Consider the following 16902-nt stretch of genomic DNA (forward strand, 5'->3'; position numbering starts at 1 on the left):
ATTTTTCTAATATGTTGTTTTGAAGATTTCAAGTCATAAATGATCCAAGAATCCTATTTTAGCTCTAACAATAGCATTTTATTAAGCGTCACTCTTTCAAGGGTGTGTGATTACTTGTCAGAGGAGAAGTTTGCAGAGGCAACTATAAGGCTTTCTGCTCTAAGGCTCACAGGTGGAAACTGCAACCTTGAATTGACTCCAAGTCACTAAGTACTTTTCATGGTACGAGTGAAAACGGCACACTGCTGTCACTGCAGGTAGTCAGAAGTAGAAACCCCATCATTTCTATTTATTTTTGATGCATTATGTAAACTCTGGTAACATTTGATTCCAGAGGCTATGGAAAAAATAAAACAATTAAAAGTTCCTGTTCTAATTTACAAATTTCCAATTGGAAAGACTTGTATAGAAACTTTTAAAAATTGGAATCATTATAACACCAGAAGGAAAAGTCTTTAAAGAGATTCAGACATTACATCATTTTTTTTTCTTTTCAAGTTCGCAGGTATTTTACATGTGGTTTAACAGAGACAAAGAAAGACAGAGTATCTTGCCAGTAGTTTCATCATAAATCAGATGTAGAATTAACATGCTATTCAGAACAGAAACTCAGTTTTTCTGATCTTCCTTAAACCTACAGTGAAACATTATATATTTTATAGTATTTATGATAGCATGTTGCTTAAATATAAGAAAAAAGTATTAGTAATATAAATAAGGAAATCTCAGCAGATCTCACCAGCAAAGAGAACACACGCTTTAAAAACTGTGTTATTGTAAGTTAGAGTAGAAATACATATAAAACATATTACTTGGGCCTTCCTCATCCTCCACTATTTAATTATAAGAAGCTAATGATTATAAAGAGGAAACAAGTATTGAAACCAAGAAGACTACATTTGGTAACCACTCAAAACAATGTTTGATACAAGTGGACACAATTTCTCATCTTTTACCAAGAAAAATTCCCAAAGTGGAAAACATGGCGTAGGCAAGGTCAAGTGTTTTTGTCAAATTGTTTAGGAAGAATAAGGCACACCTGCCCAAAGTACATCAACTTCTTAAAATGTAAAAGCCGGAGACTAGGAAGTTATAGATTTGATGAAAGCTAAAAGACTTCCAAAATCTCCCGCAAACGTTGGATTAAATTTTTAAAGCTATGAAAGTCTATTGGGAGTTAAAGATATTTGAGTCTAATTTAAAGAGACACTATTATATGTAGTCCTCAATCTGCTGCTCCAGCCATAGGAAGGATCCTGCATAATGAAAATCTTGCATGGGAAAGAGTGTTGATAGATAGGTCTTGAGTTGGAAGTATGAGGTCACTGGTTTATATCCCGAGGAAAAAAAACCTGGACATATTCCATGAAAAACAGCTGCTTTTGTAAAATGTAATGTCTTGCACACAAATGGAATCAAACTAGCTACTGTCATTTTAAGGATTCCAATACTCTCAGAGAGAAGTGGACATTGGGACTCAAGCATTTCAGACACTCTGCTTCAGCATGAAAACACACTTTTCCTTGAAATAAATCAATAACAAAAAATCCCCTTGCAGTCAGAGTACATATTTTATGACTTGAATTATTTATATTTATTAAGACTTGCTTTATGACTCAAAATGTAGGTTGTCTTGTGTTTCATGTTTACTTGAAGTGAAGGAATGTGTATTCTTGTTGGATGGAGGGTTCTACAAATGTCAAGATGGTTGATAATGTATACGTTTTCTGTAATCTTATATAATATATATATATATATATATATATAGAGAGAGAGAGAGAGAGAGAGAGAGAGAGAAAGAGAGAGAGACTATCAATTATTTGAAGCATTATTGAAATATCTAAATATAGAAGTGCATTTGTGCTCATTTCTATGTGTAGTTCTATAGTTTTTTGATTCGTGTGTTTTGAAGCCTTTTTATTAGGTGAATAAATATTTCTTACTGTTATGGCCACTTGTAAAAGCAGTGTAAGTAGCTCCTCCCCCTCCCCCTCCTTTGGGCCCGATCTGGCTTCCTCAGGGCAGTGAATTCCAGACTGCGGTGGCGTTGGACCTGATTCCATGGTTCTCTGAGCCTTTCCTGACACACAGCATCCCACCCAAACTCACCCTGCCCCTCCTTTCTTATTAGACCTAGCTGTTTAATGGTTTCAATATTTTACAAAGCATGCCAAAGAAGCTAGCCAGTAACCCCATATTCATGATTGGGAATCCCAGAATTTGATTCTGGTCTGAAAGGACCAAGAGGAGCCATGCGGTGAATAGTGCCCTAGACTGAGTTCTAGTCCTCACTGGGCCTCTGCCTGGCTTTGAGACCTGGGCATTACCCTCTTAGCATCGGGGGCCTGGCTTTCAGCCCCTGGTACATGCAAGGCTCACTTTTCCACTGTGCAGGCAGGGATAACCCTCACCCTTCAGGAGGGTCTGGCCGCCTGCCTGGTGTGGGGATTCTGAATGCAGGGGTCAGTTAACCATGTCTGCCCCAGGGGTCAGGAGAGAGGAATGGCTGCAAATGTGCCAAGAATTTGTCATCTCTCACCTAGATGCCTGGTCAAGGTCCCTCACCAGTCCCAACCACCCACAGAAGATTCTGCTCACAGCAAAGCATCATAAGACAGGGACCTCCAGTGATTGCCTGCAAGCAGGCCCAGTGCCACAGCCCAGTGACTGCCATGAGACTCAGCAGGCCTCAATGAGCAGGGTAGGTGGCCTCTTCTACTGTTCTGCCTCCAGGACTCCCCGCCCTGGCCAGGACAGAGGGACATATGCCCCACCCCCAGGCCTGCATATATATGCATAGATACCGGATATATACTACAAAATATACAATGGTTATACAGTATATATCATTTTACAACTTGGCCAAATGTGTACATAGATATATTCTAACCTCACCCCCAAAAACTCTTGAAACTTACAGGAAGTGACTTATGTTTATTTATAGGCTTAAATATTTTTTCAATTATAGTTGACTTGCAATACTGTATTATATTAGTTTCAGGTTTACAACCCAATAATTAAACATTGTGTAACTTACTAGGTGATTGTCACAATAAATCTCACACCCATCTTATTTTTAGTTCTGGGCATATAATTGAAATTATAGAAAACTGTCTAAATTTTTATTCAGATAATTCATATTAACCAGTTTCATATGAATTAGATATTAAATATTTGTTGCATTGATTTTACAACCTTTCTCAGTGTTCTGTTTACTTTAAATAATTTTTCTTTAATTTGGAAATTTATATTAAAAGTGTGTTATAATTTACTAAGGAATCTACTGAAAACATGGATTATTGTTGTTACATTATCCTCCAAAAATATAAAGAAATTCGGACAGCCCTGACTTGTGTGGCCCTGGCTAGTTGTTGGAGCGTCGTCCCATGAACCAGGAGGTCACAGGTTCAATTCTTGGTCAAGGCGTATGCCCAGGTTTCAGGCTAAATCCCCACTGAGGGGTATGCAGGAGGCAGCTAATTGATGTTTCTCTCTCTCTCTCTCCCTCCTCCTACTCTCTCTCTATAAAGTCAATAAAAACATATTATTTAAAGTAAGTTGTCATATTTAAAAAAAATTGCAGACAATACTCAAGCACAAAGAAAGGAATTGGGCTGCATTCATTTTTTTCAGAATAGTGTGATACCTATGATTTTAAAATAATTCCCACCAAATATTTTCTCCCAGACATTTTAACATCCCAATATTTAAAATAAGTTGTGTTATATTTTTAATAATCGATGTCTGGCATTAATATGATAGTATCTCCCTAAATATTCCTTGAGAGCAGGAGTGCTTTTATATATTTTAAAAAGGCTCTGTGACATACACGGTTGGGAATCATTGGGTTTGTTTCCCTAAGCAAATTTCCTTACAGCTAGACCTCCAACAGTCTTTAATGTGTTAATATGAAGTATAACACAGTGATATAGTTAATATTTTCCCAAATTCATTTTCTGGTGGAATCCTTCATTCCACTGCACATCAAAGAAAACTCGTCTTTTATGGATCATAACACTGTAGGATTATTCATTCATTAACATGTATACTTTCATTAGGCGGAGACAGAGTCAGCAGTTCTTAATGTACAGATAATGTCATGTAAATGTTACCAGAAAATATATTCTAATTTTTGTTGGGTTATTTAAGATTTTATACACCAATGGTTTTCCTGCTTAGTTTTCTGTTTACCAGCCACAGAAATAAGGTAGAAGGTAGAGAGGAAATAAAAGGCTATATAATTCAAATTAAATTTCACTAAAGTAACACTTGAACCTCAAATATTATATTGACATTCAAGGGGAAGTTTATGGTAGAACTGATTAGTTAACAAAACAAAAATACATTTAAGAAAAGAGTAGCCACAATAATAGTTTAAGACCAAGTGTAAGAATTCATTTAAACACAGATATTACCAAAAATCACAACTTTTTCAAAAGGTTCTTCCTTTTAAAAACTATATGTATTTTCATCACTATTTCGTTACCCTCACAAGATTGTAAGGTAAAAGTTTTAAGGTCAATTATAACTCTGCTGCTGTGTATATTAAATCAATGTGTGTGCTTTTTGTAAATGTTACAACTACTGATAGTTCAAACAACCTCTCCTTCTTTGATGTCTACAAAGATGATAACCAAATGCATGTATTTAGATGATGTGCTTTTCCGGATACACCCCCTTTTTGACTTCAAATCTGTTGATAATTGCTACTTTTGCAATAAGAGCATTTTCAACTACCTGAATCAAGACTTTCATCGCAATATCACTTACTGCTTCTTGACAGCTAATGAAGTGGCAAAGCAGGGCTGATAAACTCCAGAGCCTATCAAGAGGGGTGAGTGTAGCTTTTTTTAGATTCTGATTTACTAAATGAGGTGGAAGTCATTAAATTCATCAAAGAAACTCAGCTATGAACTTTTAAACTAATTTTTTTTTATTTTTTTAAGTAGAAGTAATTTCTCCCCTTTGAGTGTTTTGAAATGATAAAGCAAATTATAATTGGGAAAAGCCAGAACTTAAAAAGTATACCACTTTATTTTGAGTTTTATCAGTAATGGCATTTAGCCTAATAAGAAACAAATGCCTTTTAAAAAAAATAATGATCCTACAATAAAATTAAAATAAAATTTTAAAATCTTAGAAATCTTATTTAAAAAGTATTGCCACTTAGGGATGTAGCAAAATATATAACATCAGCTTTTAAAGCAAGTTTCGTGAGGTAGAAGTTCATAGGTCATTATTTTCATAACAATTTACTAATTTGAAGAGAAAGTTGAAAAAAATACCTATCCTGTGTTTTCAAAGAAATAAATATGTTTCAATTTTGAAGGTATAAAATTATTTTCAATTATTTAATCCAAAATTTAGAAATAGCAATATTGTTGTAAAAATGTGATTGGCAGAGATAATCTTTTAACTGTTTATATGCAAAATAAACAAGTATCAGGAAAATGAAAGGATTAAGAAACCAGTGACTTTAGATAATGTTACATGACTCCTGTTCACACTGAACCACTCTGAAGGTTTCATTAGAACTATATAGCACAAACATGCCCCCCGTCATGTTTAAAGGAAAATTTTACCCCTGTTATCTCTGCATTCAAAATAATGGGGCAGTCTTGTTTTTAATGTGTTTTGTGTTTAGCAGAGAATAAAAGGAGATCATATTTCACTCTAAACAACATTTATTACCTATTATAACATTGTTCTTAGTGTTTTCATTTTGCTTTTTTTGTTGCTTTGTAAAAGCAAAGCAATGACATTTTTTTTGATGAAGTATAGAAGGAAGTTTAATAATACATTGACTTATGCTACTTTTTTGCCCATTCTTGAAAAAGAGTTAAATCTGCTTTGGAATTAGATATTTGTTCTTACGGCAATAAATGTCTGTGTGTCCTGCACTGGCCTACAGATCCTAGAGTCTGCTGTCCTGTGTGACCCAGGGATGTACTTGATTTAATGACTCCTGAGAGAGCAAAGATTTTCAACAAACCTGTTGGCTCTTTTTGTGTCATCTAGGGGATCTCTGAGTCACTCGGTGCCCAAGCAGAGATCATTAGTCAATGTAGCTGGTCCTAATGTCAGCCATGGCATCTCTTGTCTGGTTTTCCTGCTTCTCTGTGCCTGGAGCTGAAACAAAACCGTTCTCAGATGTTATTCCTAGGGGTTAATGCTTGAGGGAATCTGTAATAATAAAAGGGTAATATGCTAATTAGACCAGACATCATTCCGGACATCCTTCCTGATGAAGCCGGGGCTGAGGGGAAGCTAGCCTGGGTCCTGGGTGCCTGCAGGTGGCCCAGAGGAGGGAAGCCAGCCCGGTCCCAGGAGCCTGCTGGCGGCCGGAGGAGAAAAGCCCGGGTCCCGGGTGCCAGAGGGAAGCTGGTGCAGGCAGCCGGGGGAAGGAAAGCCTACTCTTGCATGAATTTCGCGCATCGGGCCTCTAGTGGTTATATAAGGGCCTGAATGGGAGTTCCATGAGACCGCTCTTTGGCCCCTTGCTCCTCCTCCAAGGGGGTCTACTGCATGACGAGGGACATGCCAGGGGAGGAAAGGTCAGGGGGTCTAAACCACACACACAACCATATTCTAGGGAAGGGAAAGTTACCCTGGGGGCAAGGATCTTGTTTTCCCAGTTTTGAACTTTGCTAAGCCAGCAGGGTTCCACCCCTGGTGACCTTCTGTGCCTGGCCATCGTCCTGTTCTGCTCATGTCTATCTAGCTTCCTACCACATTTACTCTCACATAAATTTGTCCTATAATGGAAAAATACTAAACTACTCAATTTCTTTCTTCAATAAAAGCTCATTTACTCAGCATTAGAACAATTCAAATTTGGCCCAAATTATTTATGTAGTAATTTCATTTCCCCCATTTTCCTTGTGTGTGTGTCAAAAAGATTAAAAGAAATGTCAATGAATTTTTATGAACTAGTTTCATTAGTTCATCTGATTCCCATTACTTAATATGTGGACTCCAAAGTTAAGCATGTTATTAGGGGAAATATTTAGTGTTCATCATAAATAGGATATTATTGTCACTAAGATCAGAATATATCCAGAACACATTGTATGATTTTATGTAGAAATTTTTTTAGTTCATTGGTTTTCAACACTCTTCTCTCCCATTGCCCTCCCACCTCTCTCCAGAGAAATCTGATTCCAGTGAAATCCTTTTATGGGTAAACCAGAAGCCTTAATAATCAAAATGTATCTATTTTAGTTTAAGGAGTACAATATGTCTAGCCATGCTATATGAATGCCCTCTCTTCCTTCTCCCTCCCCGCAAAGAAACATTAAAACAACCTGTCTGGCAACAACTTTAACTTTCTAAACTAACAAACATAAAATACATTTGTTTGTGGCACCCAGACACTATGTAGTTAGTGAATGAAGAGATTAGAAGTAGTCAGGGCAAATTATGGGTTATCTAATCCACATGCACTATTACAAACTCATAAACATACACATTTTACCCACCTAATAAGAAATCCATGTATTCATTTACTTTATACACATGTAGTAAACACCTTCTGTTAGCAAATCTAGGGTTTAGATAATTCTTACCCCAAGCCAGATAAAGATGCTCCCCTGACTTGGGTATTTGAACGATCCTTGAGAATGTCTAGATGATCATCTGGGCTTCCTTGTGTCCTTCTCTCTACATTCCAATTCCAAGGGTTGAACAGATTCCTGTCTCCATGAACACTGAAATAAATATGTTCTCCAGTATGTTACTCACATAAATGTGTCCTATGATGGAAAAATATTGATGAAATACTTAATTTCTTTATTCAATAAAAGCTTATTAGCTCAGCATTAGAACAATTCAAAGAAATCATTCTTAGGCAGTTTTTAAAAATTCTTATACCGGGCATATGCAACAGGATAGTGGGTGACTAAGTGGTTTATAACTATTCAATTCTCTGTCTGTGAATATTTTCCATAGTTTTGTTACTTGAAAAATGAAGCATATATTTGAGTATAAGAAAACATTTGCTTTTTTATAGCCATGTGGAATGTGATAGTAATTTAACCCTTTGCGGTCCAATTTTATTTTTGGAATTCAAACAGTCTGGTCCAAATTAATTGACAGGATTGAATGTTGAGCCATTTTGCGGTGTCTCAGCCTCGACGTTGGACCTGCTCCTAGCGCCTGGTCTGTCGAGTCAGCCTCCATGTTGGACCAAAAAGGGTTAAAGAGCAGACTGAACCTTATGGTGTGGTACCCTACATAATAAAAGGCTAATATGCAAATCGACCAAATGGCAGAACGACCAGTCACTATGACGCGCACTGACCACCAGGGGCAGATGCTCAATGCAGGAGCTGCTCCCTGGTGGTCAGTGCACTCCCATAAGGGGAGCGCCACTCAGCCAGAAGCCTTAAGCTGGGCTTATGGCTCGTGAACACAGTGGCAGTGGCAGGAACCTCTCCCACCTCTGTGGCAGCGCTAAGGATGTCTGACAGATGGCTTAGGCCCTCTCTCCACAGGGAGCGGGCCTAAACCGTCAGTCAGACATCCCCTAAGGGCTCCCAGACTGTAAAAGGGCACAGGCCAGGCTGAGGGACTCCCCAAGTGCATGGATTTCATGCACTGGGCCTCCAGTATGTATATAATTGACCAAGATTATCTGGAAAAGAGCTCACTTTCAATTGTATTAATCAGAGAAACTCCCCCTCTTCCCCCGCCCCCCCCACTTTGCTAATGCTAACACAATGCTTACCACTAAGAGGCATTTAATGAACACTTGCTGGTGAGCTGACTGATAACAGAACCCTGACTGTAAAGGAGCCTTATAAGTAATTAAGACATAAGTCAGAATCAAAAACAAAATTTCAATCTCTAGATTACTATCCCATCTCTCAAAGCACTAAATTAAATCAATGTGAACTGTAAGAAAAGGATCTACACTTTAATTCTAAAGTTTTACTGACTAATCATCTTGCACATAAATGATTAATTACAATTCATGTTTGTATTAATCATTGTTGTCCACCTTACAACATTTATTTACTTTATGTAACAATGACATATAAACTCATTGTTATTCTTCCAAGAAATAAAAATTAACATTGTGCATTAGTTATTTTCTAAATTGTTTGCAACTTTTATTTTTTCAGCATATACTTGTACTAAAAACTGACCAATATCAAGAATCATGCAAAACAAAATATAGAGAAAAATTAAAGCCACATTTTCCTAGAAATTTATTTAGAAAGCACATTGAACTGAGAGCTAGGAGAACTGAATTTAAATCTGACCTGTGCAATTGCTAAGGATAAAAGTCACTTACACTTTTTTTGTAAATGGCAGTAATCAGATTCTTCTAGCTCTCAAATTCAATAATTAATTATCTAGTTAGCCATTTCCTCCACATATAATTATATCCTGTGGCACTGTGCTAACGTTATATGGAGAACTAAAGCATGTACCCTAATGCCCATGCAGATGAGTGGCATGCAATTAATGCATTAGTGTGTCATGATCAAAGCAGGTGGGGCATCAGAGGATGGAGCAGTACCTGCTAATTCTCAAGGCTTTCATGAGAGAGGTGGCTTCTAACTGTACCTGGAAGCACAATTAACAGGGAAAATAAATTAGAAGCAAGAGGGGACCGGCCAGGTTTAGAAAAGAGGAAACTGGCCATTTCTGGTAGAATTGTGGGACTTCTGGAAACAGAAATAATATATGCGACCAAAGGAAGTTCAGGGACTGCAACTTTTATTAGGGAGATAGGGCTAAGGTAATGGTGGCCGTTGAAAGTGTATTTTTAAAAAAATAAAACTATTATATTTTTGAAATATACTCACAACAATTTATATGATGACTAGAGGCCCAGTGCACAAAATTTGTGCACGGGGGGGGGGGTGTCCCCCCTCAGCCCAGCCTTCACACTTTCCAATCCGGGACATCCCTCTCACAATCCTGGACTGCTGGCTCCTAATCGCTCACCCGCCTGCCTGTCTGGTAGCCCCTAACTGCTTCCTTTTCCGGCCTGGTCACCCCTAAGTGCCCCCCGCTGCCAGCCAGGTTGCCCCCAACTGCCCCCCCCGGCCTGTTCGTCCCTCATGGCCCCCCTGCCAGCCTGGTCACCCCACACAGCCTGCGTTTGGTCGTTCCTCACTAACCCAGCTGCTGGCCTGTCACCCCTCGCAGCCTGCTTGTTCAGTCGTTTGGTCGTCCCTCTCTAACCCCCCTGCTGGCCTGGTTGTAGGCAGCCATCTTGAGGGTGTGATGGTCAATTTGCATATTACCTCTTTATTATATAGGATGCCTTAAATATTATATTAAAGTTGAGAGAAATTGAAGATAGGGGACCAGTTAAACTATTGCTTTAAGCTATAGTTTTTAGTAGTTATTGCTATAGTACTGGAAAGCAAGTACTATTGATTTGTTTTTATTAAGGAGTCCAAATATATTCTTTCTTTATTAATAAGTTCCACAATTGATCCTTCTGTAAAATTAGATTTTCCCGGAAGATGATGACATTTTAGGTTGTAGACATGTCTGTTTTCAGGTTTTATTTCCTGTCTTTCATTTCTGTTATCTTCTCATTAATCAATTTTTTTCTTTCAAAAATAATTGATTTTCTTATTAGTTTGGAACTTTGACAACCAGAATTTACTCTCTTTGCTAAGTCAATTCTTCTTTTTTTCTGTGCTCTTTAATTGCATTTTGGTAAACCTTTTATCTCCTATTCTGACAATGAGGGAGTGAGCTGGAAGAGTTTACAATAGTTGTTTTGACTTGAAAGAAGATCCAAAATGTTGGATATTTTTTTTTCTGGGGAGAGATATTCTTCATTTTTCATATTTTGGTAATTGGTGTGTTTCTTTTTAATTCCCATCAAAAACAGTCTGTGGAGTAGTCTCATGTTCATACCTTTCACTCCTGCCTTCACTGTACTTTATACAGTAGTTTCCTTTTATAAAAGAAAAGGATAATGCACACACAATTAATTTCACGTGTGTGTGTGTGTCTCATTAAAACAGTGCCTGGCGTGCACATGTTAGTTGTGATGATAATCATGATCATGATCATGCTGACTTTGTACTTTAGCTATACTTTCAATTTTTATAGATATTTTACAACAGTTTTATAGTCATTTGGACTCCTAGAGTTTGTTTTTATAATAAAACATTTGTAAATATAAGTTGTATAATTTGTAGCCCCATTATTACTAATTCTATCCTACCTGGGATATATGGATGGGTGCCAGATTTCAACATTCTATATTAAAATGTTTTAGGCTTCACTGTATTGGATATATTCTCTTAAAAATTTGTGGCTTGATATTTCATTGTTATTATTTCCTCCTTTCATTTAGTATGAATATTTTCTTGCCTGTTTTTCTTTATTTTTTTCTATGGGATTCAATGGAAGCTTTCTCTCTCAAATTTACCTAAAAAAAAAGTCATATTTGGTTTTGTAGAAGCATTCTTTTGTTGGCAGTGCAAAATATCATTTATTGATGTAAACCCAAAGAGGAAGTTTAGAAGGAATATAATTATAACAATTAAGGGAAGAAATCATGACAATTCGAACTAGACAGTGGCAGTGAGTATATAAGCAAAAGAAACTGTAGGAGAAGTTGTTATAGTGTTAAATAAAACTGAAGCGATACAGAACTTATTATAGTGTTAAACAAAACTTGTAGTGTTAAACATAACTGGATTGGATCTGTGGATGATGAAGAGGCTATGGTTTGCATGATTTTTTGGATGAGTGATATTTGCAACCAATTTGAAAATATACAGAACGGTGAGGATGTCAGTAATGTAGAAAAGAAAAGGAAGTGAGTTCTGTTTAAGTCATGCAGACTCTGAGATTTTTGTACAATATCTAAATAGAGGTTTCTCGTAAGTCTTTTTTCGGCCTTTGAAGGGAAATCTGTCTTGGAAGATATGCATTTTGTCAAAATACTTCTAGTGGTGAAAGCAATAGTTGCAGATAAAATTACAGAGTTATAAAAAGACCAAATGCATAGCAAATAGAATAATACACATATTGACAAGCCTATTAACTAAGACAAGTTTTGTGCCAATGAGAGGGAACCAAACTTCCCAACAGTCAGTTATTTGTAGTCCCCAAAATGTATTATTACATTTCTTACATTTCTGCTCAACAATCAGTTCTTAGAATTCTCAAAAATTCTAGAAGTAATATGGAGCAAGATATAAAGGGCCTGGCCTCTGGCATCAGATTGAGGTGGATATCTTGAGTCTACATCAAGCCAGCTCTATGACCTAGGATATTCTTAGGTTTGTTTGTTTGTTTGTTTGTTTGTTTGTTTGTTTGTTTTAGTCTACTTCCTCATGAGATAAAATGGGGATGAAAATTTTCATCTCATAGCGTTGCCAGGAGGCTTAAGTGAATCTACTAGTACTTATAAACCATTCAGCAGATTTTGGCATATAGTAGATATTTAAAACTTCTTTCTCTTATATTTTCCTTACTTCTACCACCTGGTCTTTATTCATGTCCACTGCATGGAATGCTGTACTACACCTCTTTCTGCTGTTGTAAGTCCCAGGCCAGGTTTAATTGCCACACCCTTTCTCCAAGGATTATTTACTTCTTGTGACATTAATTCCCCCATCCCCTGTTAGCTTCTTCAGTTCTTATTATTATCTTTATTGTTGTTCTTTTCATTTTTTGCTTCTCTGATGCCATTTGTGTAACTTTCCATAAAGGTTCTATTAATCTTTATACTCCACATACTTCTTAGCCAATGCCTATGTGTTTACATAATAAGGACTGAATATGTATTTGTTGAATTAGTAGTTGAATGACTCCACTAAATAAATAAAACAAATCTGAATCCTCAGATTAGATTGTGAACACATACTTTTTAATATTATACAAAGTGGATAAAAGGTTAATATCACAGATGGGCCTACTCTTGAGGTTTTACATGCATATTTAAGGGAAAATGTATCGCCTCTTCCTCACAATTTGGGCCAGGGCACTGTGTATTATGTGGGATATAGAAACATGGACGGTAGCCTTAGCTCAGAATTGATCTTTACTTGTCCCCAGCTAAATTGTGGGCACCTTGTACCCTGATCAGGGAGTCTATCCAAGGCAAAAAGTTTCAAATTCTGCAATAAAATGAGGCCTCAAACAGCCTAGGAGGTTAAATAGTGTTTCCCCAGACTACCGTTGCTTTGATGGCCCTAATGCTTATTCTTCTAGATAATGATTTGGAGCAAATGAAGCCACTTACAACAATCTTTGTAAAATTAAACATGTTTTATATAGAATACCAACCATTCTAATCCATTGCTAAGTGCAAAGAGATTCCATCAAACCAGTGTGTGCACAAGCTATATCTCTCCCTTCCTTCAGCAAACTAATGAGTATAATTCCCATCTCAATGAAATGAAAAAAAAAATAAAGGTTTCTGAATATTATTTCTTAAAGAGAAATGGCTTCTATATAGTTCAATGGAGAGAAATCATTGACTGGTAACTATAGCAGGCAGTAGCCAGATCACCATGTGTTAAGTCTATGCTCACATAGGACCTCAGATTAACACCCAATGTCTTGCTTTGTTACCTTGCAGAAATGCTGGAATCCAACAATGTGATCACTTTCAACGGCTTGGCCAACAGCTCCAGTTACCATACCTTCCTTTTGGATGAGGAACGGAGCAGGCTGTATGTTGGAGCAAAGGATCACATATTTTCATTCAACCTGGTTAATATCAAGGATTTTCAAAAGGTATCTTTATTCTAATATATGCACTGTGGTACTTTTAAAACATCTCAAGGATTCTCTAGCTATATAACAGTGTGACAACTGAAAATTTGTTTGAATTAATACTTTATCTTTTCAGATGCAAACAAAAATAATACATTGATTTAACCATCACAAATCAATGGCTGCAGTAAACCATAAAAATCTTCAAGAAAGAAACTATAGTTGTTGGTTTTTAAATGATATATTTATATCATTTTCCTGCATAAAATAAAATAAATACCTGAACCATTATAGAAATATGTTATAATTTAATTCATGTATATATGTATATATGTATATGCTATGTGTATATAAATATAAATGTCTACATTTCTATATTGCCAGCAAATACATAGTTCATCAATCACTGTACACATGCTTAATCTCGTGTGTCAACTGTGCTTGTAAATAAAATTTATTGGAAAACAGACACTCATTCATTTACATATTGTCTATGTCTGTTTTTATTCTACAGTGGCAGATTTGAGTAATTGTGATAGAGATCATCTGGCTAACAAAGCCTAAAATATTTATTATCTGGCCTTTTAAATAAAATGTTTGCTAAATCCTCATCTGGAAGATCAATTTTCGGTGTCAGACTTTTGCATATGGGGTCACTTAGGCACTATCTATTTATCAGTTTTATCCTAATCCTTTCTAGTGTTTCCAGCTTATTTAATTAATAGGTTATACAGTTTTAAAAATAAACATTGACTGAAAATTTTGTGGAAATTGTGCTACTGGGTCTAAATGCTATATCCTATGTCAAACATTTTCCCTCACTCAGTATTTCTGGTCTTAATTCTTTGACCTTTATGTTTATACATCTTATCTCTAACATCATCTTATAATTTCCTCAAGAATTATGACACTATATTATTCCCTATAGACTTTATGACAATAGTATATGCTTAGGAAATAAGTTGTTGAAGAACATTAAAAATAGGGTCAAAAGAGCTTAATAGATAAATATATTCAAACAGATGTAAATCCTTAAGTAAATTGTATTTACTTTTATAGGCAGTGTGACATAATTAAAGTTAAATAATATGTTTGAAGTGGGATGTTTTAAAATTAGAATTATGTTTTCTATTACTAGAATAATAATTTTAAACTCAAGAATAGGAGATATAACATTATGACACTGTGCAAGTCACCTAACTTTAATTCATTATTTCATTATAGCAGGGTTGGCAACTGTAGGTTTACAGTTGTTCATATGAAAAATAATACAATAATTAATAAATAATAATATAAGAATGAACTGTGTTTAGTGTAATCACAACTGTAAACCTACCTTTGCCCACCCCTATTTATTACAAGTCTCATTGTTAGAAGAGACACCAAGATATATCCTGGGCATATGGCTCTACTATTTTTCTCATCTATAAAATAATAGGCTATCTTCTAAGATAATTCAGTTCTTTTCAATTTTAAAACTAACTGAATATATAAACCAAGTTAAGACTACTCAGAAAAAAAGTAAATACATTAAATATATATTCTAATATATATTAGACTATGAATATATATATTCATAGTCTAAACTGAAAGGTTCCTGCCACATAATGCTTCATGGAACCCCCTTTATCTCAGTTGCCCCAACTTGGTCTGACAGACTATAATGCCGGTACAGTAATATGTACTCATATTGTCTAGATATATATTCACTCACATATTTATATTTATATATGAATTTTATAAAATGATAAAACATTATAAACACCCAATATTTGAACTGATATAATCTCCTATTATTAAAATATCAAAAATTAAATTGTTGTGCCCCAATACAGATAGGTGTCATTGGATTTGCTAAGGGAAACTAAAAGATTATATTAGAATTTAGATGAGGGTAAATGCTTTAATGTGATTGAGGGGAAAGGTATCTACAGTCCTCTAAGCCGCCAGGAACACCTTGGTTATCTACCACTGTCACAGTATTCATGAAATATAGGAACTTTAGAAAGGATGAAGACCAAATATTAGGCATGAAAACACAAACAATTATTTCTTAGTCTGTTTTGCTTACAGTAAAAAGAGTGACTATTTTTAGAGCTATCTAGCTTCATATCCCCCTTTATCTCCTGAAAGTAAAATAAAGCTACTCTTAGCTATTAAAAAATATACCTTTCTAAGATAGGTTTTTCTAATCCTATCAGCTATTTGTTCTAGCATGTCATGCTGAGATTTGGATTAGGGAAATGGATCCAGAGCAATCAATCTCTTCACTAGATTCTCACCTCCTCTCAAGATGATCTATCTCTCCCCAGCCTGCCTTGGAGTTCTTTCCACTACACATTGATTAGCTCTACAGGCATACCTGGGAGATACGGCAGGTTTGGCTCGAGGCTTCTGCAATAAAAGAGGTGTCCCAATAAAATGGGCCAAAATCTTTTTGATGGTGGAGGGTCTTATCTTTAATTTGTAAAAAAACACAACATATGTGAAGCATGATAAAGCAAAGCACAAGAAAACAAGGCATGCCTGTACTGACTACATGAATGTCTGTGTTGCTCAGCTCTCATATACAGCAAAGCCACCTGGGTACATGAATCATGAGTGATTTAAGCTAATACCAATGAACTGAAGCCACTGCATAGTCTAAACTGAAAGGTTCCTGCCACAAAATGCTTTATGGAACTCTCTTTATCTCAGTTGCCCCAACTTGGTCTGACAGACTATAATGCCGGATCTAGTCTTAATAGAACTTAATTGGCATAAAATAATGTTTCTTCTCTGCCCTTAGATTGTGTGGCCCGTATCTTACACCAGAAGGGATGAGTGCAAGTGGGCTGGAAAAGATATTCTGGTGAGTATCCATCTATTAAATAATTTTAGTAATTGCATATTGTAATTTATCACTTGATAATCATTCTTACTGTGTTATCTTAACACCATTCTTTATTTGTGGATTTAAATACTCTTTAGAAACAAAATATTAGTTAATTTTGTATATTTATATTATTATGTAAAGTATTGACAGTGTTATATAAAGTAAGTAAAATACCAACAAGCCTAAATAAAGCAAAACTATGTTCCCTTTGATTACTTATACATATGCAAAAGATAACAAAATGCAGTTTTGTAGCACATGTATTTATTAAGACAATTCTTTGTACAGATTGGCTTTAATATGTTAATTTTTCTTGAATTCCT

The 16902-nt window shown here is 35.8% G+C and overlaps 1 protein-coding gene across 4 annotated transcripts in view; it reads left to right on the forward strand.

The window, feature by feature from the left end:
• SEMA3A (semaphorin 3A) overlaps window positions 1-16902 on the forward strand; it is a 236266-nt gene that overhangs the window by 40439 nt on the left and 178925 nt on the right. For all 4 annotated transcript variants that reach the window (XM_023753776.1, XM_023753777.1, XM_023753775.1 and 1 more), the window contains 2 exons: window positions 13568-13725; window positions 16493-16555. In XM_023753776.1, the coding sequence (XP_023609544.1) occupies window positions 13568-13725; window positions 16493-16555 (221 nt within the window). The remainder of the gene's footprint in view (window positions 1-13567; window positions 13726-16492; window positions 16556-16902) is intronic.

Source organism: Myotis lucifugus, unplaced genomic scaffold (assembly GCF_000147115.1).
Source record: "Myotis lucifugus unplaced genomic scaffold, Myoluc2.0 scaffold_51, whole genome shotgun sequence".
NCBI lineage: Eukaryota > Metazoa > Chordata > Mammalia > Chiroptera > Vespertilionidae > Myotis > Myotis lucifugus.